The sequence below is a fragment of the Poecilia reticulata genome, unplaced genomic scaffold (assembly GCF_000633615.1).
Source record: "Poecilia reticulata strain Guanapo unplaced genomic scaffold, Guppy_female_1.0+MT scaffold_236, whole genome shotgun sequence".
NCBI lineage: Eukaryota > Metazoa > Chordata > Actinopteri > Cyprinodontiformes > Poeciliidae > Poecilia > Poecilia reticulata.
In genome coordinates this window covers 334,418-358,095 of record NW_007615028.1, presented here as the reverse complement: position 1 = coordinate 358,095, position 23,678 = coordinate 334,418, and the positions used below count along the sequence as shown (strand labels likewise).

Genomic DNA, 23,678 nt, shown 5'->3' with positions numbered 1-23,678 from the left:
ACTAGATGGCAGCATAGGACTGTAATTGAAAATGGAGCTCTCCAAACAATCCAGATCAAAACCTAATCAAATTAAACAGACCGACAAATATTAATAATTTAAAAAAGACATTTATTTTACAACAAATTACAAATTTTATTATATTACAAAACTGCATGATATTAAGTAAACAACATATCAATGTATATATATTCAATCATGTCATTGTAATAGGCTGTAAGGCCAATAACAGCACATCTATTTGTAAAAGTATTTTTAATTTCTGTTTTAATTTATTTGTATATTATAGCTCCATGTTGTTTTATGATGCTATGCATGGGGCTGCCAGCAGGGGGAGTGCCTTAAAACCCTTTCACTCACCCCTCCGCCCTCTCTCTCCTCCAGCATGAACATGGAAAGCCTTCCAGGATGCATCTGTCTTTTTCTGTTTGTTTATAATCTTGATTGAGACACAAAATACATAATATTATAAAAACAGCATAGAGTGTGAGATAATGACCGCCAGGGGGCAACAAACATTGAGGCAGTACATCAGCCTAGTATTACATAAATACATTAAAGAGAACATAAAGTGAAAATTTTAATAGCTTTAGTATTGGTGGCATTTCAAATAGTTTTAATATATTGTTTGACCTCATTGCCAAAAATAGAAAGAAATGTTTTTTTATTAGTGTAACAGCATTTATGCTTGTGCCATTTGGCTAAATATATAATAAGATTAATAAAATAATGTTTTTTTAGCTGTTGGATAGTTAATGAAGCAAAACCGTACATGTTCAAACCAAATGGAGACATACGGTTTAATAGAATCTGAAATCACAATGAAAATACTTTTCCAAAATTGAACAGAGAAAAGGCCAAAATAAATCAAACATGTTCTGTGTTTCCTTCACAAAAGATAAAATAATATCCATGTTATTGTTAAAACGTTGTAGAAAAACTTTGGATGGGTAAATTCTGTGAATAATTTTAAAATACAATTCTTTTACTTTATTAGTTATATATTTGTTAAAGTCCAAATGCTTTTCCAGTTAAAGTTATGAATAAAGATGTTCCAATAAAATATCACATATGGAGTTAAAATGTTTCTCTGAAACAATGAGAATTTATTTTTAATATGTTTGTTGCTTTTACAGGTTGAGCAGAAACAGATTTGGAAAATGTAAAGTTTGGTTGGATAAAAATTAAACAGTCTTGGATTCTGTCCTATTAAACTTTTAAATAAAATAATTACTCCAGCATGTTGGGAACCAGGGTTTTTGTTTCTATGTGGGGGGGTTTCTGTCTGCCTGCTGCTTCCCCTTTTCAGCCACTAGAGGGCGACTGGAGGCTTCACCTGTGGAGAGCATCCCTGCTGACTCAGCCAGATCACCTGTGATCTATCAGCTAATGATCCTGGAGTATATGAGGAGCTGACTGCCAACACCTTGACGCCAGTCGGCTCGCTCCTCCTCATCTCCAACAAAGAACTTGTTCTATCAAGAACTCACTGGAACCTGAATCACTTCAAAAACTCCCACAATTTTTTCACCCAGCAAAGCTATTCTGAACATTTTTGCGAACCGGCAGTGGGAATAATCCTTCATCCATTTCGCTTGGTGGATCACTTGTTAGACCATGTGGAGCTTGTGAAGAACTTCACAGTTCTTGGTTCAGTTCCAGTCATTTTTTGCAGGTTCTTCCCTTCTTTCGTGGTAATCTTTACCCCCATATCATTTTGCAATAAAGGCCACAAATTCCAGAAACTCCTCAGTCCACACGTCTGCACAGTTCCCACTTTTATTTGCTTAATCTACACAAAACAGTGAAAATGTTCATGTCGATTCTTAACTGGTATTAATGGTTACACAAAATCTACACAAAACAATGGAATAAACAGTCAAAACTGCTGATCATATGTATAACTAATTGATCCATTTGGATTTCTTTACATGGCACCGAACACCAAAATGAACAAAATTATTTCACAAGCCAATAAATAAATGTAATTTTCTGAATCTATTAAAAATCTGCTTGTATGTAAAAAAACCCAGAGAAACACACCATAAAATATTATCATTTAAATAAATGTGGGTTTTTGTTATTCAGCAAAAAAAGGTTTATTTCAGTAGAAAGTATGTTTCACAAACTAAACATTTAGCACAGAAAGTCATACGAAAAGTTACAGACTTTAAAGTTCTGCTTTTCCTACAAAAAGTTCCAACAATACTTTTTTGCAAGAGAACAATAGCTATTGCTGTTTGATATGTTACATTAAAAAAATCATAAAATTCCATTTTGAATTGGAATCGTAAAGTTATACGAAAAAAATGCAAACAATCCCAAAACAATACATATATTTTATTCAAACACTTTGTTGTAATTTAGAAAGCAAATGACGTCGAGGTTAAAAGGAACCGTTTCAGGGGAATCAGTCCCTTTCCTAAAATCTGTAACAATAAAATAACATTGTAACATCTAAAAGTTAACAGTCCAGTACTTTGTTCCATATTTTCAGTACCAAGAAAATGTCTGGACTTGAGGAATTACAAAAACCAGGAAAACATGTTTCGTTTCTTAAACTAGAAACACTTTCATTACGTTTTGGTTCCTTACATTTTTTATAGCAGTCTTTGAGAATAGAAATGTTTTTAACAGCTTGATTAATGATTTCCAGCCCAGCTTTAATGTTTATATGACTAATGAATGAAAAGATAAAGGTCTTTGCAAAATTTACAACATGCATCTTAATACAATATTTGGTGTTGTGACAATTTTAAAAACGTATAAAATCAGAAATACTTTGAGTTCCATAGCTCTAAGTGCTGTTTCTATTTGTTCACGATTCACACGCCGACATCTTGTTGTAGTGCCTCATGCTAAGAAACGCCTCTAAAACTGTAGTACAGACGGGGGTAGAAGGAGGAACAGTCGTTTTCTGATTCTCTTCAGCTGTGATCTACAGTTTCAGTCAGTGACCCTGTTTGCCCTGGAAGCACATAAATGATCTGAATAATTGCTTTTGTCTTACAGGTGTCTTTGAGTCAGAAATTGTGAGAGGAAACGTAAAGTCTTATGTGAGAATCATATTATATTAAACTGTGACACAGAGGAACCATGTCTAGTTACTGTATTATGTGATAAAGAGTTACATTATACAGAACTTGGTGGCCGTTGTTCCAGGCATAAAGTGCTCTGTCTCTAGGATTGTAATCGAGCATGGACAAGTGGCTGTATTTGTTGGTGAGGGGAATGTCGATGTATTCATAGGTGGAGGAGTTGGTGGAGAAGGCGTAGTACACCTTAGTTCCTCCTGAGTAGCCATTGGTGACATACAACGTTCCGCAGATCATGAAGGCCTCACCGGCGCTTCGCTTTGGGTGGTTGGTGGTCCAACTGCGGATGATTTGAAGAGTGTTTGGATTTAATTTGCTCAGCACAATGTTGCCAGCATTTTGATTGGTTGCATAAACAGCCCAGAGCCCGCCCTCGTCCACCATGAGGTCGATATCAGAGTGCCCACCCCATGAGTAATGGTACATGTTGTTGTAACCAGCAAAGTCAAGCTGGCGGGAGCGGCTGATGAGTGACGTGCTAAAGTCAAATTTGATTATGGTGTGACTCTGGAACTTGTTATAGAAAATAGATCCATTATAAACAACTTGGCCAGTACCGGACCACGGATGAGGCAGGCGATGAGACGTGAAGTTATCTGTTGTCATGAAGTCATACATTGACTGGTACTCCCTGACAAAGCGGTTGTTGTGATAACCATCCATGTACCAAACCTGTGGGCAGAAAAAGCCATTTAACTGTTTAGATGATCTTTAATAGTGTCATTGATTATTGACCAGGGACACCAATTCTGGGTTTGGTTAAGAATCAACTTCAACATGAGTAAAATGCTTTGGTAGGTTGGATCACTGTGTGAACTTCATTTTTTACTCTCACCACATTTGCATTTATGCCAACTTTATTCAGTGTCTTTCAGATTAGCAACAGGAGATGAAATTAATACACTTTTCCAATGTATTGTGAACAATAAATTAGACATTAATTCTTCACAACTGGCCTTTGAGATAAAGCTAATTTAAAAATTCAACACTCCACATTTCCAAAGCTGAAAGATTCAAAGCAAGACAAACTGTCCTTTGTTGTTTTGGTGGTTTCTGTTGTGAAAGTTGTGACACTTACTCTGTTGTCTCCAACTGAAGCCAGCGGGTCGGTCATCCACGAGCCAAACCTGGACCCAGATGTTTTCATTGTAATAGGTTCTGATATTCCTGTAAGTTTCCCACAAGCTGTAAAAATACAGAACTACATTTAGACATGGCACAATAAAATGTGGAAGAGATAACATCAAGTAGAATGTTAACTTTAAAATGATCACATAGGTTTATTTACATTAGAGGGGTTTTGCTGCCACTCAATGAAATTAGTTGTAGTTTCGCATTACATTATTGCTTCATTTACATGTTCACCGTTTCTTTGCAATTATCTTTTAACCTTTAGTCCTGGTCTGACATTCTGGTTAAGATTTCAAAGATCTTTTGATCCGTCAGGTTGCCCTCAAGGTATTGAACCCCGGTGTCATTTTCGAACAGGACATTTACGTCCCATTTCCTTTTTTCTTTTCCAGAATATTGTCAGAATTAGCAATGTTCTGTCAGGAGTGATGCTGAAAAGGGAGTTAAGTTCTGTTTTTAAACCCAGACTATACACTTCAAGGATACAGTTTTCATCCAAGAATGACTTCAGTTGACAATGAACAATTTCTCCAAGATTTTAAAGAGAACAGGGAGCTTAGTGAGTGGCCTACAATGATCACACACTGTATGGAGCAGTCTACACTATGCTTCTTCATCAGTGGTGTCATGACAGCATGATTAAAGCTGCAGGTACAATCCCAATCTCCAAACTGGTATTTAGAATATCAAACACACACAATGCAAAGATATTGAAGGTCTTAAAAAAGATAAAGTGGGACTGGATCGATGGGAGATATTTCATCCAGAAAAGATGAACTAAGAGACTCAAAGAGGTCAAAGACAGTAGAGCATCCATGTAGTCAAAATGGGAAGGTCAGTGGGTCCAAAGGTGGGAAACATTAAGAAAAAAACTCAAAGATTCACACACCTCAGTCTTCAAGGCAGACTTTGGTTTAACATTTTCAGATCTTGCATAACATGACATGTCAGTCATTAACCAAGCAAAGAATGAACCTATGTGAAGAACCTCAAGGCTATTTGATCCCATTAGCAGGCACGTGCAGAGGGGGGGAGGGGGGGAGGGGGGGCTGGGGGGGCTTGAGCACCTGCCCCTTTTTGCCCCTTGCCCCCAAAGTGCCGTTTTGCTCAATTTTTATTTTATTTATTTTTTTGTATTACTACGTCCTAAGCATGTGCTACAATTCTTGGCTTTTTAGTTTCTTTTTTGTTTAACATAATAAGCCCTCCGATCACCTTGTGACCTTTGACCTTTTGCCCGTGACGCATGACCCAGTTGCCTCTCGCAGTGAGATGAGGCGGCTAACTGGAGCTCAACGTAGCGAACGTTCCAGATCACAGATCAGATTTTGGTGAATAAAGTGTAGTAGACTTGCTGCTTGTCAGATGACGGAAAACGTTGAAGTATCGTTTCTGCTTCAGCTCRGAGTCGCGGTTTAAGCAGAGAGGTAATGAAATACAACAGACACTGACAGGCCTCTGCGTCTGCCTTTCTCTGAAGAACTACTGAGGGGAGGAGAAACTGTTCTTATCTATCATTCACTATTTTTATCATACAGGCTGTTGTTGTTGTGCTATTAGCTAGCTGATAGCTAACGACTTTGCTAGTAAAGCTAGATAACTAAAAGCTTCTTCCCTGTATCTTTAATGATTTCAGTCATTCTTCAGTATTTATTATGCCATAAGGCTCATCGCCCGTCCAGAACCGATCATCTTCATAATGGATACATGTCAGATCTTCTAACTTCCTTTGCTACATGATGTACATTTCATTTATTCTGGCGTTAGGTAAATGTATCCTGAAGGAGAATAACACTTAAATAAAAGTCCAACAAGGATATTAATTTAGAATTAACAATAACTCACCCTGAATTACCATGATGGATATAATGAATGTAATAAAAGTTTATCATTAATGAAGGAAAAACTCAACCAGACTTTAAGTTTCTGGTTCTCAGAGTATGAAGTTAAATTTGTTTCCCAATTAATCAATGGAGAAAAAACCAAGCAAAACTTTGAGTCACAAACAAAAACTTAGAATATTAAGAAAATATTTCTGACAAGCGCAAATAAGTTTGTTTTGGAAAAAAGAAAATTCACTTCATGAGTCAAAAATGTGTGATTACATTTAAAAAAAAATTTTTTTTTAAGCAAAACTCAGTAGCTTTTCTCATGGTGACATTCATTAACAGTTACATTTTGCTTTTGTTTTTGTCTTTTTCCTGCAGTCCAGGTAAAGTTTGCTGCAGCTCTGCTGTCCTGACCGTCTTCATCTCCACTCAGCCAACAGGCAGATCTGCTATAGATTACAGTCACTGAACGGCTGCATTGAGCCCTGGTTTATACTTTAATAGTGTAATTATGTAAATATGTCTGCTGGTCCAGCTCTGAGTTTCATATCCTGATAAATTGCTGGTTTGAATATTGAAAAACTTTCCTTTAACAAAATGCAGAAAGAAATGAGTAATAAATATCTTACATAGTCATAGTTATGCTCTACATGTTCGTTAGCTTTGATTGTGTCACATTTAGTCATTTATGTTTATTAAACTGAAAGCTGTTTGTTCATATTCTGTCCGGTTGGATGGGCCCCTTTGGTTTGAGCTCCTGCCCTGCAGAGATGGTTTAAACTATGTGAGCTTAAACCATCTCACATAGCATCTACTACTATTTATGTTGTTGACAAAGATCTTTTATTTTGTTCTGCCCACATGACCAAAATCCACTACAGTGACTGTGTTCGTGTGTCTAAACTGAGTGAACGGGTCAGAAATGTCTCCAGAAGACAGAAGTTATTTTTGTGGTCCCAAAATGACAATGTTAGAAGAGAACTGTATGGAGGAACTTTTCTGCCATAATCTGAGAAAACACATTTTCACTTTGAAAGCAGGACTTCATGTCTTTCTTCTCAAAATGTGTAATGCTTGTACTCAAAAATTCTGCTTTCTTTCAAGTACTCGCTGTGCTTCTCAAACATTTGTCCTTGCGGTGACACCTTGTCTCTGATTGGCTCAATTCACTTGCAAACCTCTCGGCTGACTTACAAAACATGGATCCACAGAACCAACCGTGTCACAATCAGTGGTGAAAGTAGTTTTAAATTCTTGGGGTACTATGACAAAAGGTTTCTGTGTTGATTAAGTTTTTGCAACGCAATAAAAGCTGGTATCTCTTGAATTGCTACAAAATAAAGCTGTATTTCCTCCTTCAGCCCACTGGCTGCAATGTTGACACCTTGAGATGCCATGAGACCTAAATCCTGAACATCATGGCATGGAGAGCATCCCAGTTTTCCATGTCTGGCATATAACCATTCATTTTATCTTTTAAACTGGTTCTACTGGTCCTGTGTCCAGACAGAGGGATAATCAGTAGCCCAGCATCATGACCTGTTGGTTCTGAAGATCCTGCAGCTTCTCTTCCTAACATGGCGCCTCCTCACCCTGACTCTCATACTGACAGGAGGAACCACAGAGCTCTGTTAGGTTAAAGCTCATCTTCTGAAGTTGGGATGTTTTTCCTCCAACAGGTTCCAGAGGAATCACCTCAAACCAGATGTTGGACTGGATTTTATCTCATTTGTGAATGTTAGAGCCTCATTTTCAACAGTGGAGCTTTAAAGGTTGAAAAAGGTTATTATTGTGGAGAAAATCTCATCAACATCAATATTTCCACTAAATAAGAGGCGAAAAACAAAGTTGTTTATAAAGGAAAATCCTCTCAGACTCTGAGCTCAAAGCACCAAACTATTTATATTAGACAATTAATTTAATTTCACATAATTATGGCGGTAGAAGCCATTAGTTTGTTAAATACTTAAACATATTTACCGTGTTTGATGTTTGTTGTGAATGACGTATAATCACAAAGATCAAGAACGTTTATTGGACGTTCAGAAACTACAGCGGCTGTGATGAGTCACAGCAAAGGTAAAACAACCTGAACAGGTGATCAGCTCTAAACCAATCGCACCTTTTTACTCTCTGTCTGTCATTGAAGCACAGCCGTTGCCATGGCAACCTCCTGCGCTCCACAAGCCGACCAGAGATTACGTTAAAAATAAAACATTCAGTCCGTTATGATATCAGGTTTTCAGGCTTGATATTTATGTTGCATCATTAATAACCTCATGAACACAGAGATGGTTGGTTAGTTCATTTTAATCTCCTGATCTGTTATTTTAATAATGGAACCGAAACGCACAGAATTGCGCAACACCTTGTTGAAACAATAATCACTGAGATTATTATTGTTGTTGGGTCATTAATTTGAACACGTTTTGTGGATTTTTTGTTGTTCTTTAATAAAGTTTTGAACGTTTTAAGCCAATCAGAGGATCTGCTGCTCTCAGCCAATCAGAGGAGGTCGTGCTGCTCTCAGCCAATCAGAGGAGGTCGTGCTGGTCTCAGCCAATCAGAGGAGGTCGTGCTGGTCTCAGCCAATCAGAGGAGGACATGCTGCTCTCAGCCTCCTGGTTCAGTTTGTCACCTGATGCTGAGATCGACTCAAAACCTTCCGCTATCGACGTGTCGCACCGCTGCTCTAGCAAAGATCAGTTCAGAAACAATATGAAATGGGAAAAAAGTTATTTATTAACTGATTAAGTCGTGTTTTAGATTGTTCTTGGCTGATTAGTGGTGAACTCAGAGCTGCCCAGTGAACCCGTTGATTCTTTACAGCAGACAGCCGCTCCTCTCTTGCAGGTACTGCGTACCCCCGCTAAATCTTTTAGGGGCAGCAGCACCCTGCCGTACCCCCTTACTTTCACCCCTGGTTACAATGTAGTCACGACATGATATCATTATATATATGTAGCCATATCTCTATACATTATTATGTTAAGTTGTAACACGGTTAGTTCTGTGGATCCATTTTCTTTGTTTGGGTGAAAAAAGCTCCTGCCTAAGATCTGTTAGCCATCGGTAGCTGTTAGCCATCGGTAGCTGTTAGCCACCGGTAGCTGTTAGCCATCGGTAGCTGTTAGCCAYCGGTAGCTGTTAGCCACCGGTAGCTGTTAGCCACCGGTAGCTGTTAGCCACCGGTAGCTGTTAGCCATCGGTAGCTGTTAGCCACCGGTAGCTGTTAGCCATCGGTAGCTGTTAGCCACCGGTAGCTGTTAGCCATCGGTAGCTGTTAGCCACTGGTAGCTGTGCTGGCAGATGTTTATTGTAACAAGGAGCAGAGAGCTGAGGTTGAATTCCCTAAGCCCAAATGTTTGTGAATGAAAAGAGATTCATGACAAAACTAAAGTGATAAAGTGAAAAGGGTAGATCTAAAGTGAATATCTAAATAGTTACATCAATTATTCAGTTTTAGTCATAAAAATATAGATATATAAAATACTGATATGGTCACTGCCACAAGCCACTCGAATGCAAGTCTCAGCCACATCCTGAACGCTGAACGCCAACAGCTCTGCTGGTCATTATAAAGTCACACAACTTTTAAAAGATCCAAGTGTGATTAAATAAAACTGCCTAACCAGAGACCAAGACTTTGTGAGAGGTGAAATAAAGTCCAAAACCAAAATTAATTGGTTTTCAGATCCTCACATTACGAGACATCCCACCTGCGCTAGTTCATTAGCCAGCTAATCTCCAGACTGAACCTATATTCACACAGCAGGTCTTAATGATCAATTCAGATTTGTTCATGTTGCTAATTAAACCTGATCTGCGGGAACATTTTACATCCCCACAACATTGCTGAGACGCAGCAGTGCTGGATTTATGAAAATAATTATGGATGGAGAGTTTTGTTACTGGGAGCCAACAAAAGATCACAGCACAAAGGATGTTAATAAAAACTAATTGTTTTTACAATCACTTGTAACATGATGTGCTTTACTGAGAAATCTTTCATAAATATAGAATCATAATTTTCAGTCAGTGTTAACATCCTGATTTACCACATCTGGCCTTTTCTGAACGTCTCACATCATTTCAAAGCATCTGCCATCTGAAAGGTCATGTGGCATTTGATTTATTTTTACTTATGTTATTAGATGCACATATTGGAAGTTTCACAGGTTGGATGTTTTGTCCCGTTTCCCCGCTGAGTGAATGTAACCCAGTTAGTTGAACTACTGCCTGAACATTTAGGGAAACTCACACCTACAGACCCGCAGCTTCTTTCCAAACAGTCTTGAGACCAAGTTTCACAACACTAGTGAGCTGAGAGTTCCTGTTAGTCTACACACCAAGCCTCTGCATGCAGGCGCGCAGACGGTTCTCCAGGTCCATGACCCGGCTGTGGACCTCCTGGTAGTCCAGTCCTCCCAGTTGTTCCTGCAGCGATCCCAGCAGTTCCGTCACATTGGCTGCTTCCTCTTTAAACTGTCGGACCAGCAGAGCATCTGCCTTGTAGGCTTCCAGAACCGGGATGAGAGGACGCAGCTCCTCCATCTTGGCTTTAATGGACTGAGACAGAAAAATAAAAGGAACTTTTTAAAGTATTTTCATAATTAATGAATTTGATCAAAGTTGCATAAGAACTCTGTGGCATTGGACCTATATGTACTTATGATATCGATCGGTTGATCAGTAGAAGGATCATCAGTCGATGTCGCCTTCAGACCGTAGGCGGAATATATTTTTCTATTTTAATAATTTTACTGTGAGACTAATGAAATAATTTACAATCGTCTCTTCATCCGATGCGACTCCTGCGTGAAGCTTTGGGGCATCTGGTGCTAGAGGTTTTATTTTTATCACACCGTCTGGTTCTGGTTCTGGTTCTGCTCTGCACCAGAACCAAACGAGGAGAAGCAGCTTTCAGCTTCTATGCACCACAGATCTGGACCAAACTTCCAGAAAAGTGTAAAACAGCTGAAACCCTGAGCTCCTTTACATCCAGACTAAACCTGATTGGTTGATCAGAAACGTGATCAGTTATGGATTGAATGACGTTTTGATTGTTGATTCTCTGCTGCAGGACTTTGTGATTAAAGCTGTTTGAAACGCCGTGATGCTGAAATGCACAGACACAAGCTGATTGGTTGATATATAAAAACTGATTTTAGGAAAACTCTGCCTTTAATGCTCACCAGTAATTTGTCTTATACTGCATATCTCAGAGCTGATGATCTTACTGTGAATACATTTATTAATAATAGTCATTTTTTAGTAATAATAATCTAATAATTTAGCGACTCGTCTGTATTAACACACATCTCATTCACTAACATTAATTTGGTAGAATAACTCATTTTGTCACTGTGAAAGTTGTAGTACACTGATTAGCAGCATGCTAGCTAATGCTCAAAAAGTGAGATTGATGCAGGTAACCATGGCAACCAGTGGCCTCCACGGCTCTTTCCGCAGTCAAGTTGCGCAGATCTGCTGTTTACAAACCAATAACAGATTGATAAATACTTTATTTATCCCAAAGAGGGAAATTTACATATTTAATAGCACCAACAGTCATGCAGTGAATAGTAAAAAGACTAAAATAAAATAGACACAAACATAAAAACCACAAAGTACCGTGCTACACATATATATGCACCGCATACGGTGTCAGAGAGAATAAGACGAGCAATTCCTCTGGGATAGCGTTAGCATTAGCATTAGCGTTAGCATTAGCGTTAGCAATAGTGTGTGCTGCTGCTTCTCTGGTCGTCCCGGCTGAATTATCACGTCTGATTCAGATGATTGATTAAAAGATTCAGTGAAGTCCTGGTGAAACCATGCAGTTCAGATCAGCTTGATTGAATTGATCAAAATGTTAACATTTGATTAAATGATACAAGCCATCAATTAATTGCTGTGATTTCAAACTTAAAGCCTCTTCAGTCATTGACAAGCTGCTGTGTTGGTACCTTGTACTGCCTGGCAATGTTGCTCTCATGACCCTCCTCAACTTGTTTGAATTTGTTCTCAAGACTTTTCAGCTGCACCTCCATCTTCTCCACAAACTGCATGTCCCTCTGCGTCCGTTGGTCCAGAACCTCAATGGACTGACTCATGTTTTGAACCTGCATAGAATAAAATCAATACATGGTATTTTACTGCAGACAGAAACCATCAGTGTAATCGCATACAAAACTGCATTTTAATTCTAGTTTTATGATTAATGTCAAAGTCTGTGGTCTTCATTTCACCATTAATGCTTCTTTCCACTGCGTTTGATTTCTTATTTGAGTTTTTTTCCTTTAGCCGTCAGTAGCTCTGACTGAATATCAGATAAAGATATTTACTCAGATAAACATCTTTATCTGAGTAAATATCAGATATTGAAAATGTATCAAATACATTTTCTCTCAGCTTCTCATTATGGAAATAAGTCAGGAAAACAACTGCAGAACATGATCCGTGTTTGGATGCACAGCTCTCCGTCTCTCGGCTAATCAAAGCAATTCAAGGTGCATTTTCTGACATCTGTGTACCGTTTTTATCTTTTAGGTCAGTGGAGCCCAAAGTGGGAGTTCTGGCATCCTGCATGTCTTAGTTCTCCCTGGTTTAACGTTCCTGGATCCAATGATGCTCATTAGTAGAACGTCGACCTGCTGAGGAGGAAGTTTCTGCCACCAGGGAGAAACTAAAACATGCAGGGGGCCAGAACTCCAGGTCCCACTTGGTCTCCTCTGTTTTGGGTCATTCTGTGTTGTGGGAACCCAAAATGCATAATTCATAGGGACTTAACTTGAAACGCAAGGATCCGTCAGGGAAACGACGATGCATAAATACACACAGGGTGACAAACAGCTGGAAGGAGAAGGATGACATACGAAGGCTAAACAGTCAAATACAAACAAGAAAACTTCAGCTCCAAAATGAAAGCAATGGATGGGTTAGAGAAAGATCAACACCGTGATAATTCTGGGTTTAGACTATGAATGTCAGGGTTTTGTTCAGATGTCTGACTCATAAATGCTCTCAGGAGAATAATTAGATGTAAAAGGGTTATTGAACAGAATGATTCTTGATCCTGGACGCTGGAGACATGGGACTGGAAGTTCACTGGGAAGGAGGCGAGTGGGAATGAGAGAACGTCGAGTCTAGAAGAGCGTAGATCTACTGCAGTAGATGGACAGATGGCTGAGTGGAGGGTTAGACGACACGACGTCTCCTGGGGCCAGGATGGTGGAAACGTTGCAGGTGTAACCTGGTTGTAATTCTCTTTTGTTATAATTACACAAAATGTCTTTGTGATTATTTGTCTTCTTTATCTTACTGAAACACGTCTGTCACTGTTTTAAACGTGTTACTTTAAGATCGGAAGCCCCTCCCTTTTATTTCTTCTTCTGTGGTATTGTCTGTAAATTGTTTGCACCCCTTAGCAAAACAGAGCAACATGATGTCATTATAATATTAACTTAATTTATTAAAGCTGTTTTTTGAGCAAATGACAGATAACATTTTTTAGTTCATAATGGTTTGGAAATATACAATTTGGGCTAATTATGCTTTAATCGATCTGCTGTTGCAGCAGCAGTTTTATGATCGGCTCTAATTCCTCAATAAAAGATGTTTGCTTGGCGTGAGGACCAGCATATTATCCAGGTTATCCAGCAGAGCAGCAGTGAATCTGTGATCCATCTCTTTGGTCTGCAGCTCCTGATACTCTGAAGTCTGGATGGACTCGGTTTGATCTGAACAGATGAAATGAGGACGACCTGATGGAGCCGAGCCTGGGTTTTCCTCTGATCCCGACTCCTGAGTCCTGGTTTGGTGAAACAAAGTTAAGTTGGGTTCAAAAGACCTCACATGATTTGATAAAAATGTTATTGTGACATATTGCATATTCTACTACGTTCTAGTATTTTTTGAAGTATGACTTGAGTGTGAAGTCGTCACAGTTTTAATGTAACAGCAGATATCACCAGCGAGCAAAGAGGTAACAGGTAACGAACCTTGGCTTGGAAAGCTTCATCTAGCCGTCGCTGGCTAAACGTCCACAGAGATTTCAGAGAAGGTGCTCAAGTCCAGCGCTGCTGACCTTCACCCTTTAGATGCATCCTTCCTCCAACAGACCGGGATCAAACGGCTGAATTCCCTCATCAGCAGCCATTCAGCTCTGAACAGACCTGGTAACGACACTTTCATTTGATTCAGGTGTGTTGGAGCAGGGAAGCCTCTGAAAGCTGCAGGGTGGACGCTCTGGAGGACTTTAGCATCCTGCACCAGAGAAACATGGGGCGACGGTTTCACCACCTGTGAGGAGGGACTGATGAGCTGAGAACCAGCCCTATGGTGCCCTCTGGTGGACATCCAGATCAAATTTATATCCCATTCTGGGTGACTGGAGATCTTCTGGAGACAGTCAGGAGGCTAATACAGTTCCACCAGATGGTGGAGGTCCAGAGGGAAGTTGGTCCCCGAGTCAGGAATCTTAGAAGCAAATGGATGAAGAGAAGCCATAGATGGGTCCTAAAAGAAGCTGCAGGCGTTGGACCTCACAGAGCCCAGAGAGAACCAGTGAGTCAGCTGTCTGTCACTGGGAAAAACTCCTGGTTGATCAGCAGGAAGCCACATCCTGCACAGAGGAGGAAGCAGAAACCCTCAACACACTCATCAGTGCCTGAATGATGAGAGTGTCTTGACTCTTTCATCAAGACAGAGAGAGCAGCCACTGTGATCTTGAAGACAGTTTTCCATACTCATATTTTGAAAATGGTGAAAAATGTACTTGTCCCTTTAGTTCCATGCTGCAGCTTTAAAACCTGAATCATTCAAGTGGATTTGTTGTAAAGCAGCTGAATCTCTGCGACCCTTTATTGTTGGGATCACATTAAAATTCAGACCTGACAGTTTCAACTTAATCATCACGATGTTTTCCTTTAGATTTATAATGCACTTTAAAAACAACTGCACAGGTACACTAAAGTGCAAAAATAAATAAAAGATCAACAGAAAAGTCAATGAAGTCAAACAAAGGTTGCCTAATGATGGGGTTTTAGACGAGATCTGACCTTACAGATGGTGGAAGATGGTTCCCAGGAACCGGGAGTGGAGTAGCTCCTGGGAACCATCAAGAGCTCTGGGTCTGCAGGATAACGAGGTGTCAGATCATTGAGCCTTAAATAAAATATTAGAAACAATTCTAAAAGGATCAGCAGCTTGTGAATGGAATACAAAACCAGGTTGATGTGTTCATACCGTCTTGTCTCAAAGACAAAAATCCCACTGCAGGATCATCTTAGACTGGTAGCCTTTGAACAATCATGGACCGGCGGCGGCGCGACGCTGAAATGCAGCACATGCCTCAAAGTGACCATCACAGGGTCGAGTCCCGGCCTGTTGACCTTTGCCACATGTCTTCCCACTCTCACGCCCACTTTCCTGTCTGATCACTAGTAAAGAAGGAGTCTTGAGCGTGTCAGCGAGCGCTCATTCAGTTTCCGTATAACAAGGGCGTAGATCCATCTCATTATTGGGGGGAACCAGAAACGGGGGGTCAGCAAAGTTACAGTGAAATGTAACGTAAAATGTGGTTTAAACTGTTTTAAGGACCAAAACTGACTAGTGATGCACATCAAACGTGTTTCTCTCAGTAAGCAGCCTGTTGAGAAATAAAACTCAAATTTAAATGTTGCTTCTATTCGATCTTTGTTCTAATGATCTAATCGCTGCTACACCTTTACAACATTTAAGGTTCTAAATAAAAAAGCGTTAATGAATAACTGCTCTTAGTAAACATTGATTTACTGAAATAAATAAATACAAGTTATGGCCCATTTAAATTATAACTTAAGTTGCTTTATTTTTAACCCTTTTTTTAATTATGACATTTCCTGGATGACTGAGAACAAATAAGTAGATAGAAATTAATATCTGGGAGGATCATAACACTTATGATCTGGGAGGGTTTATATAGAAAAATATTTTATTTTGTGCTTTTAAAGGCTCTACGTTGACGACAGTGAGAAATAAAGAGAATTCAGTTTTTTCTATCCGTTTTCAGCTCCCACTCTGAGCTCCTCCCGTTTCAAACTCTTCTAATTAACTAGAAGTTAAATATCAAGGAGATGTTTGACAAAAAAGCTTCAGTCTATGAAAGCAGTGCAGCAGTTTTTCTAACGAGGCAGATTATCAGGATTCAGCCAAAGTAATAAGATAATAAACTGCATTCTGATCTTTACTGATTATGTGTTTCTTCCTATTGAGCAGTGAAGGTAAATAAAAGGTGTTTCATGTCTTTTGCTTTAAGAATTCACTTACTGTAGGGTTTTTATTAGTGCTGTAGAGCCACAGCTAGCAGCTAGCAGCTAACAGCTAGCAGCCAGCAGCTAACAGCTAGCAGCTAACAGCTAGCAGCTAGCAGCCAGCAGCTAACAGCTAGCAGCTAACAGCTAGCAGCTAACAGTTAGCAGCTAACAGCTAACAGCTAGCAGCTAACAGCTAGCAGCCAGCAGCTAACAGCTAGCAGCTAACAGTTAGCAGCTAACAGCTAGCAGCTAACAGCTAACAGCTAGCTCCTCTTCAGCGGCTCTAACGGAACCGGTACCTTCAGCTGCTGCTCCTCCTTCAAGTTGGACTGAACCATTGTTCTAACAATAGTGGGGGGGACCTAAAAATTGATTCTTTTTTTCTGAGATAAATGGCAGATCTTTTGCCTTTTCATGTTGATGTTATTTAAATGCAAACATTTCTTCAATGATTTTATTTTTTGGGGGGACAATTCTAGACTTTTCCAAGATTTGGGGGGTCCGGACCCCCCCCCCCCCCCCTGATCCCCGGGATTTACGCCTATGCATATAATGATGCAGTTTAATACACATTCATGTTGTTCTATAGAGAAAAGAAAAACAGCATAAAAACTGAGATGAATTGCATCAAACAAGTGAAAGTCCATCAGCAGCACCATAGATTTTTGTCCAACTTGTTTGTTTCCACTTGTCCTAATTGGACCTGCTGCTTGGAGAACCTTCAGAAAATCCACCAAGTCCAGTGACTGAATTTATTTGAATTTCCATATTGAAGAGGATTCTGTGATTTGGGTTTTAATGCTTTTAGTTTCAAATATTACATCATGGAAGACAGCAATTTATTCATCACATGGGAAACTCAAGTATCCTGTAGCATCTATAAAGGTCAAATGATCAAGTGACCAAAATGATGGCCACTGTGCAAAAAGTGTCCTTGTCAGTGGAGACATACAGGGTAAGTGGCTCCATGGGAACAAACACACTGAATCCTGTCGTGTGGAAAAAAGGCCCATTATTAGCATCAAGCTAATCCAACATCTGTTAACATCTGTAACGCTGTGAGCAGCTGATTTTAGTGATAACATGTAAGGAAGCTTCATTTTCAGTGGTTTTACCTTCTCCAGCAGTTGTCTGAGTTGTTTGGTTCGAGCGTCTCTGGAGCACACCGTCTGCTGTGGAGCCACCACCGTGCAAACACATCTTCCTTCAGAGTCCTGAGCCGAGCTGTAGACCTGCCATCCCTCCTCCGGGGGCGAAGGACCCGCCTGAACAGAACAACCAGCGTCAGGGAACGCTGCCCCGGTCGCTCATCTCCCTTTTTCATTCACATTCAGACTGAAGCTGAACTAAAATAAATTAGTACTACAGAAATTAATTTTCAACAACGCATAAAATCCTTAATAAATTAAGGGAGCGTAAGTTGGAAACTGGTACATAAGACTTAACTGCTGAGTTGAATAAACTGGAAACAGCTTCTGTAAATCAGGACGATGTGAAACGTGGGTTTCCTCCAACCAGCAGATGATCTCAGATGGAAGCCAGGAAAGTTTAAAACGGAAAAGAAGAAGCGACAGATCGACAGGGTGCTGTGGTGGAGCAGGGCTTGGCCACGGCCCACATGGGGAGGCCTTGGTCCTCTGCCCAGCTGTCACAGGTTCGAGTCCCAGCCTGGTGGACTTTGCCTTGAGTCTTCCCTCTCTCTCTCTCTTTGCCTACTTTCCTGTCCTTTCACTTTCAAATAAAGGCCATGAGAGCCAAAACAAAAACTTTTTAAAAAGTTGGTAACATTGAGATTGTCTGGAGCAGCGAAACCAGCAGAAATCCAACAAACTGGAAACGGGTCGTCACCCGATCAGGGCAAAGGCTCAGAGGCAGACAGAACCTCCTGAGCTACCAAGGTTCTCCACCAAGGACGCATCTAGTCCTTCACTATTGTATTTTTTATGTTACGTATAACACATTTGTTAAAATTAATTCTCTAGTTTGTTTTCTTACAGTCTAAAAAAGAACAACTTAAACTATATTAAAGCACAAGACAACGACTCCAGGAAAGAGACATGCAACTGTGGTCTGGATCCGTTGTTCATTTAGGCAACATTTACTCAGCAAGACCCAAATCTGCTTTACTGCCCAAACTCAACCCAGATCCAATTTGAACGGCTGATTCAAATCTTTTCATCCAATAAAATGCGATCAGTTCCCCTCCATAAACTGTCTGGACGTCCTCAAACGTCTGCAGGGTGAACGTCGCATTTATCCGACACGCATCTGCAGCAGAAGAATCCAGACGGAATCTAAACGTCTGAAAATGATAATGAACCGATCTGTCGGTTCTTCAGTCCCAGTCAGTGAACGCATCACATCCCAACCACACCAGTTCTGGCTGGACTCCACATCCGAACAGAACCGGATCAGAAGCTGCATCCAGAGACGGCGGCCATCTTTACTGCCGTAAACAGAGCGATGCTGGGGGCCTGAGGCCCCGGCGGCGCTGATCATGTTGCCAATCTAACTGAAATTTGATTGTACATGAAAACATGCCACGTCTCCGTCCTAATAGGTGAATATCATCAACATCCACAGAATCATGTTTACATTTGAAATTATTTATTGAACCAGGAAAATGTCCAGAAGTTTCTGGACCCTCTGGGTCTAAAGGGGAGCCACGTTTAGGTTTGACCCTGTGGGACAAAATGATAAAAATATCTTCCAAATCCCTCTTCTAGAAATGTGCTGCCCTCTGCTGGCTGGACTGTTTAACTGCGTGAAATGGATCAGAACATATTTGATCAGAAGAATCAATAATCAAACAAAATTATGTCTAACAGAGAAATATCTTAAAGAACCAATGAAATAAAGACATTTTCTGGATTTCTGAGCCGTTCAGCTTCTGGGTTTTTATTTCTTTACTTGCCCATCATCGTTGGTTTCTCTTAATTTGGATCTTTTATAGTTTTGCAGATGAAGCAGCTCAGTTGGCTGGAAAACGGACGGATGTGTTAGAGAAGTGTTAAAACTCACACTGAGGAGGATAAAATTAGAAACGGAAGATTTACTGTTTAGCATTTTGATCCAATAAAATGTAGTTTTTGATGCAGCAGATTAATTTTCAGTTTGTCAGTTAGAGTTTAAATGTTTCAGCTTTTCTTTACAACCTGCTGAATGTTTTTATTTCTTCAGTAATGGAGGAATGCCAGTGTTTCTCAATCATTTGATTTTCTGGTTTTATCCTTTAATTATTAGTAATTGGAACAAAACTTAATTTTATTAACATATTTCTAACTCAGACTGTTTTGGGTTCCTGATTTTTGAGGTTCCATTAAATGGGATCAAAGCTAGAAAAACATATTTAATATAAAAAAAATGTTGATCTTGTCTGTGATCATATCTGTATTTTCTCTGAGAACTACAAACAAGAACAATTTCATGTTGAGAAAATCTGGGAGGTAAAAGAGCAAATCAAACATGAAGAGAATCATTTCAGTTCTGTTACCAGAGTGAAGCGAGAGCCGATCAGCAGCAGCTGCAGAAAAACATTCAGCAGATTCTCCTCTGACTCCATCGCCGCTTCCCAAAATCATCGATCAGCTCCGATCCGCCCAGAGCCGGTTCCGCTCACCAGTCCACCCAGTATCCTGCGATGATGCAACGGCTGAAAGCAGCAGAGAAACCAGAAGCCCCAGTGTAGAGAGGGGGAGGGGCTATCTGAGGAAGAGGAGGAAGAGGAGGAAGAGGAGCTGCCTGGTTCTTTCAGTTTTTCCTCTTAAATGTGAATTTTTGAACCTTTCCACTGATATTCAGAATTAAAATAATAAAATCCATAAACCAAATAAAGATGGAAAGTTTAGTGATCAACTGGCTTTAACTGATTATCTCCAGATTATTGATTATTAGACCAGTGGAGCCCAGTCGGTCCTGGAGTTTCTGCATGTTTTAGTTTTACACACCAGGATCAAATGATGCTGATTAGAGAACATGGACCTGCTGATCAGGACGTTTCTACCAGAGAACTGAAACTTTGGACACCGGTGTCAAACTCCAGTCCTGCTACCTTCAGATGTTCCTGCTGCTGAACCACCTGGACAGAACAATCGGGTCATTAAGGTTCTGGAGTCCTGATCCAGACCAGGAGGAGGAAATGAAGCCGTTTCATTCCAGTGTTTTCTGGCTCATCTAAAGCCTGCAGGACAGCAGAGGGCTGGAGTTTGAAACCCTGATTTAGACTAAACTATCAGGAAGTTAAAATCCTTCCTCTGATCCAAACCAGACATCAGATTCTGCTGTTCAGATTCCCTGATAATCCAGATTATAATCTCACACAGGAAACCTCAATAATCAGATCCATCAGAGACCTGACCGGTTCTGATGAGTCCAGAGGTTCCTACAGTCTGGTACCACAGAGCTGGTTCTGCAGGCAGAATGGGAGGGTTAGAATCAGGCAGTGAAGGAAACCATTCACTCCGTGTCGGATCGATTCTTCTCTCTTTACTGTGGAAGATGGTGGCTTACAGCGCAGACACCGTCCAGTTAGCGCTTAGCATCGAGCTATGGCTCTACAAACGTTACAACCTAAAACATCAACATGCCTCCAGGAAGTCATTTGTTCTATGCTTTGCTTCATACAAGCGGTCTGGACTTCCTGCTGAGAAACAGTCTGGTTTCTCTAATGAAGACGGATAATCTCGGCAGCCATCTTGTTAGTCGCTGCTTCCACCCTCAGAGCTGCTTGGTCTGTTTCAGGATTCAGCTTTAAATCGGTCCAAAGTGAATAAACGCAGCAGCCAGTTCATGACAGGATGAGGATTGGAAATAATATTTTATATTATTTTGCTGCAGAGAAACACTTGAACTGTTTGAAACAAACGTTTTCACTGCAGCTTCTGCTGACTTCAGAACAAACCGAGCTAAAAATCCGGCAGCAGCAGAAGAAGAGGAGCAGAGATCGTCTTTAAATAAATCATGTTCCTCTACGGGTTGTCATGGAAACAACATCTCCATCTGCAGCAGGCGCAGCATGGGAGTGTGCGTCAGATGGTTGTCAGCAAGATTCACACACACACTGAGTGTGTTGGACAGAGACCAACATTTCAGCCAGAGAAGAAGAAACAAGCTGTTCCCCATAAAATGAAAAAATGAAACTAAAATTAGTTCATTTCAGGTTTTTTATGACCAACTGATGAAAAACAGCTGAAACTCCATTACAAACATTTTATCCTGGAACAGCATGAAAAAGCCTAAGTGAATCTGAAATCAACGTTTTCATCTTTGTCATTAGTTCTGTTTTCTAGAGAATCTGAACTAATTCCTGCTTTAAAGCTCCAGGTGAAAACGAGATGTTTATGTTTCTGATCTCTGAAGTAACATTTGAATGTTGTTGCATAAAACATTTTTTCTTGTTTTTATTTTCTGGTGTCTCCTCTTCACATGCTTCGATGTAAAACATGTTGACTGCTGAGTGATTCTGCAGATGAATCGCTGTAGGTAAAGTTCACTCAGATTCAACATGGCGTTGATCCAAAAATGGCTGACTTGATGTTGGGTAGGAACCGAGGCTGCAAAAGACTTTGGTAGATTTTGCTTAGATACAGATGTGTAACAAATGATCGTCTTTCAAAGAATAGCTTTTGGCTGAATTTTTAAAGGGGCGCTGTGGAGGAATTAGGCCACGCCCACCAAAGGGTGGACAACGATCCGTAATGGGTTTGGTGCAGGTCGGCTGAAAGATGGTAGTTACAGCCAAACTTATGACAATGGCGTTGATGAGAACAGGCGTTTCTATGTTTTTTCAGAATGTAACAGTACAACTGAAGTACTCAGCAGATGGCAGCACAACAAGCTGCCCCCTAACAACCATTGAACAAATTACTGTTTCATATTTCAATAACTTGGCCGCCACGACCCTCCACTGAAAACTCTTGGTGCTTTAAAGAAAGTGAGACCAAATTGTTATCTGTCATCTGAAGATCACCTTGATTATGTCAAGGGAGCCTGAGATGCAGCTATCCAAGAAAAAATAGTCCCTTCCTGTTCTGAGGGGGCGGGGCTTATATGACGTCAGACTATGATGACATTGAATCATCAGGCATCCCAACAGGATCACTCACGCCAAGTTTGGTGCCAATTGACCTTTTTATGTGAAAGTTATAACCTTTGGCGAGGAAGCCAAGTTCGCCGCTCTGCCACGCCCCCTGAACATGTCCGAAAAGTAATTTTTTAAAATAACTTTTAAAGCCCTAAATAAACTCCCTAGGAGTTTTTTTAAATTCAAGGTGTAAACATGAAAAAATGCCAAAATTTTCCCTTTGACTCAAAATGGCCGCCTCCCCATGCATTTTAGGTGGGACCTCAAAGGGACAGTTTTTTCTGGGTTTGAGGGGTTCAGATCTCCACGACCTCAGATTTGTCCATCTCACGCTGTGGAGCAGTTTGGCCACGCCCACTTGGGATTTAACTGAAATATGAACATTTCTGGCACAGGAACATTTTGGTTAAAGTTTGTTGAGTTTTTTTTAATATGTTAAGGCATCCAGAAATAATATGAGATCTTGTGATGAAGACTTTCGCAGAGCGTTAGTTACACAACATGAGAAAGGTATAAATTATTCAGGCTTGTAGGATTAAACAGACTTTAAAAATGGATAAATGACGTAAGCATCAGGATGACACGGTTCCACCTGAGTCAGTCAGTAGAGCTTTAAACAATGCCGCCATCTGCTGGTTGAGGTGGAGTAGTGCACACAAACAAAACGTTCAGAGAGTCATTTATTGCTGGACGCTCTGCACTGGTGTCCGTGCAGATACGCATGCTGCTGCCGGTATCTCTTGTTCTGGGTTTCCATGGGACACATGATCCTGCTGCGGTCCACTGCCGTGTTGAAGCCCTGATCGCGATGCATCCCGAACTGCAGGTAGTGTTCCGAGAAGTGGTGAGACATCACTTTGAAACCAGTCTGAAACAGGAACAAGTGGGTTAAAGCCTCCATCTGTCCTTCTTATAGATTTATAAATTAAATCATTTATATTTAATTTATAAATAGAAATCATCTAATGAAATGCTAAACTCATCTTACCTGCATCTCATGAACTGTTGGCTTCTTGCTGCCATATGTTTGGTTCCAGGTCCGATATAAGGGATGAGTCTTCCTCACCCTGAGAACCAAACATCATCTTCATCAGGATGAAGGCAGCAAGGAGCATAAACTGACTGGACCGAACCGAAACCGGACCGAACCCAAAGTACAAGCTGAGCCAGCAGGAGAGCAGGCTGGGCTGCTACTGCTACTGCTACTGCTACTGCTACTGCTACTGCTGCTACTACTACTACT

The 23,678-nt window shown here is 40.4% G+C and overlaps 2 protein-coding genes across 4 annotated transcripts in view; both read right to left on the bottom strand.

Moving 5' to 3' along the window:
• Positions 1-1,765: 1,765 nt before the first annotated feature.
• LOC103460396 (noelin-like) lies at positions 1,766-20,044 on the bottom strand. 3 transcript variants are annotated; one of them, XM_008402553.2, is made up of 6 exons: positions 19,847-20,044; positions 17,469-17,618; positions 12,025-12,180; positions 10,405-10,624; positions 4,174-4,280; positions 1,766-3,767 (listed from the first exon to the last, which is right to left on the bottom strand). In XM_008402553.2, the coding sequence occupies exons 1-6, from the start codon at positions 19,913-19,915 to the stop codon at positions 3,105-3,107; spliced, it is 1,365 nt and encodes a 454-aa protein (XP_008400775.1). In that variant the 5' UTR covers positions 19,916-20,044; the 3' UTR covers positions 1,766-3,104. The 3 variants fall into 3 exon arrangements, with proteins under 3 accessions (XP_008400775.1, XP_017158781.1, XP_017158780.1); XM_017303292.1 differs by lacking the exons at positions 17,469-17,618; positions 19,847-20,044 and adding exons at positions 15,118-15,223; positions 15,305-16,441; XM_017303291.1 differs by lacking the exons at positions 17,469-17,618; positions 19,847-20,044 and adding an exon at positions 15,118-16,441.
• A 3,053-nt stretch (positions 20,045-23,097) lies between these two features.
• pierce1 (piercer of microtubule wall 1) overlaps positions 23,098-23,678 on the bottom strand; it is a 2,945-nt gene continuing 2,364 nt past the window's right edge. Inside the window, 2 exon segments of the mRNA XM_008402552.2 lie at positions 23,098-23,303; positions 23,424-23,502. Of these exon segments, the coding sequence (XP_008400774.2) occupies positions 23,112-23,303; positions 23,424-23,502 (271 nt within the window). The 3' untranslated portion in view covers positions 23,098-23,111.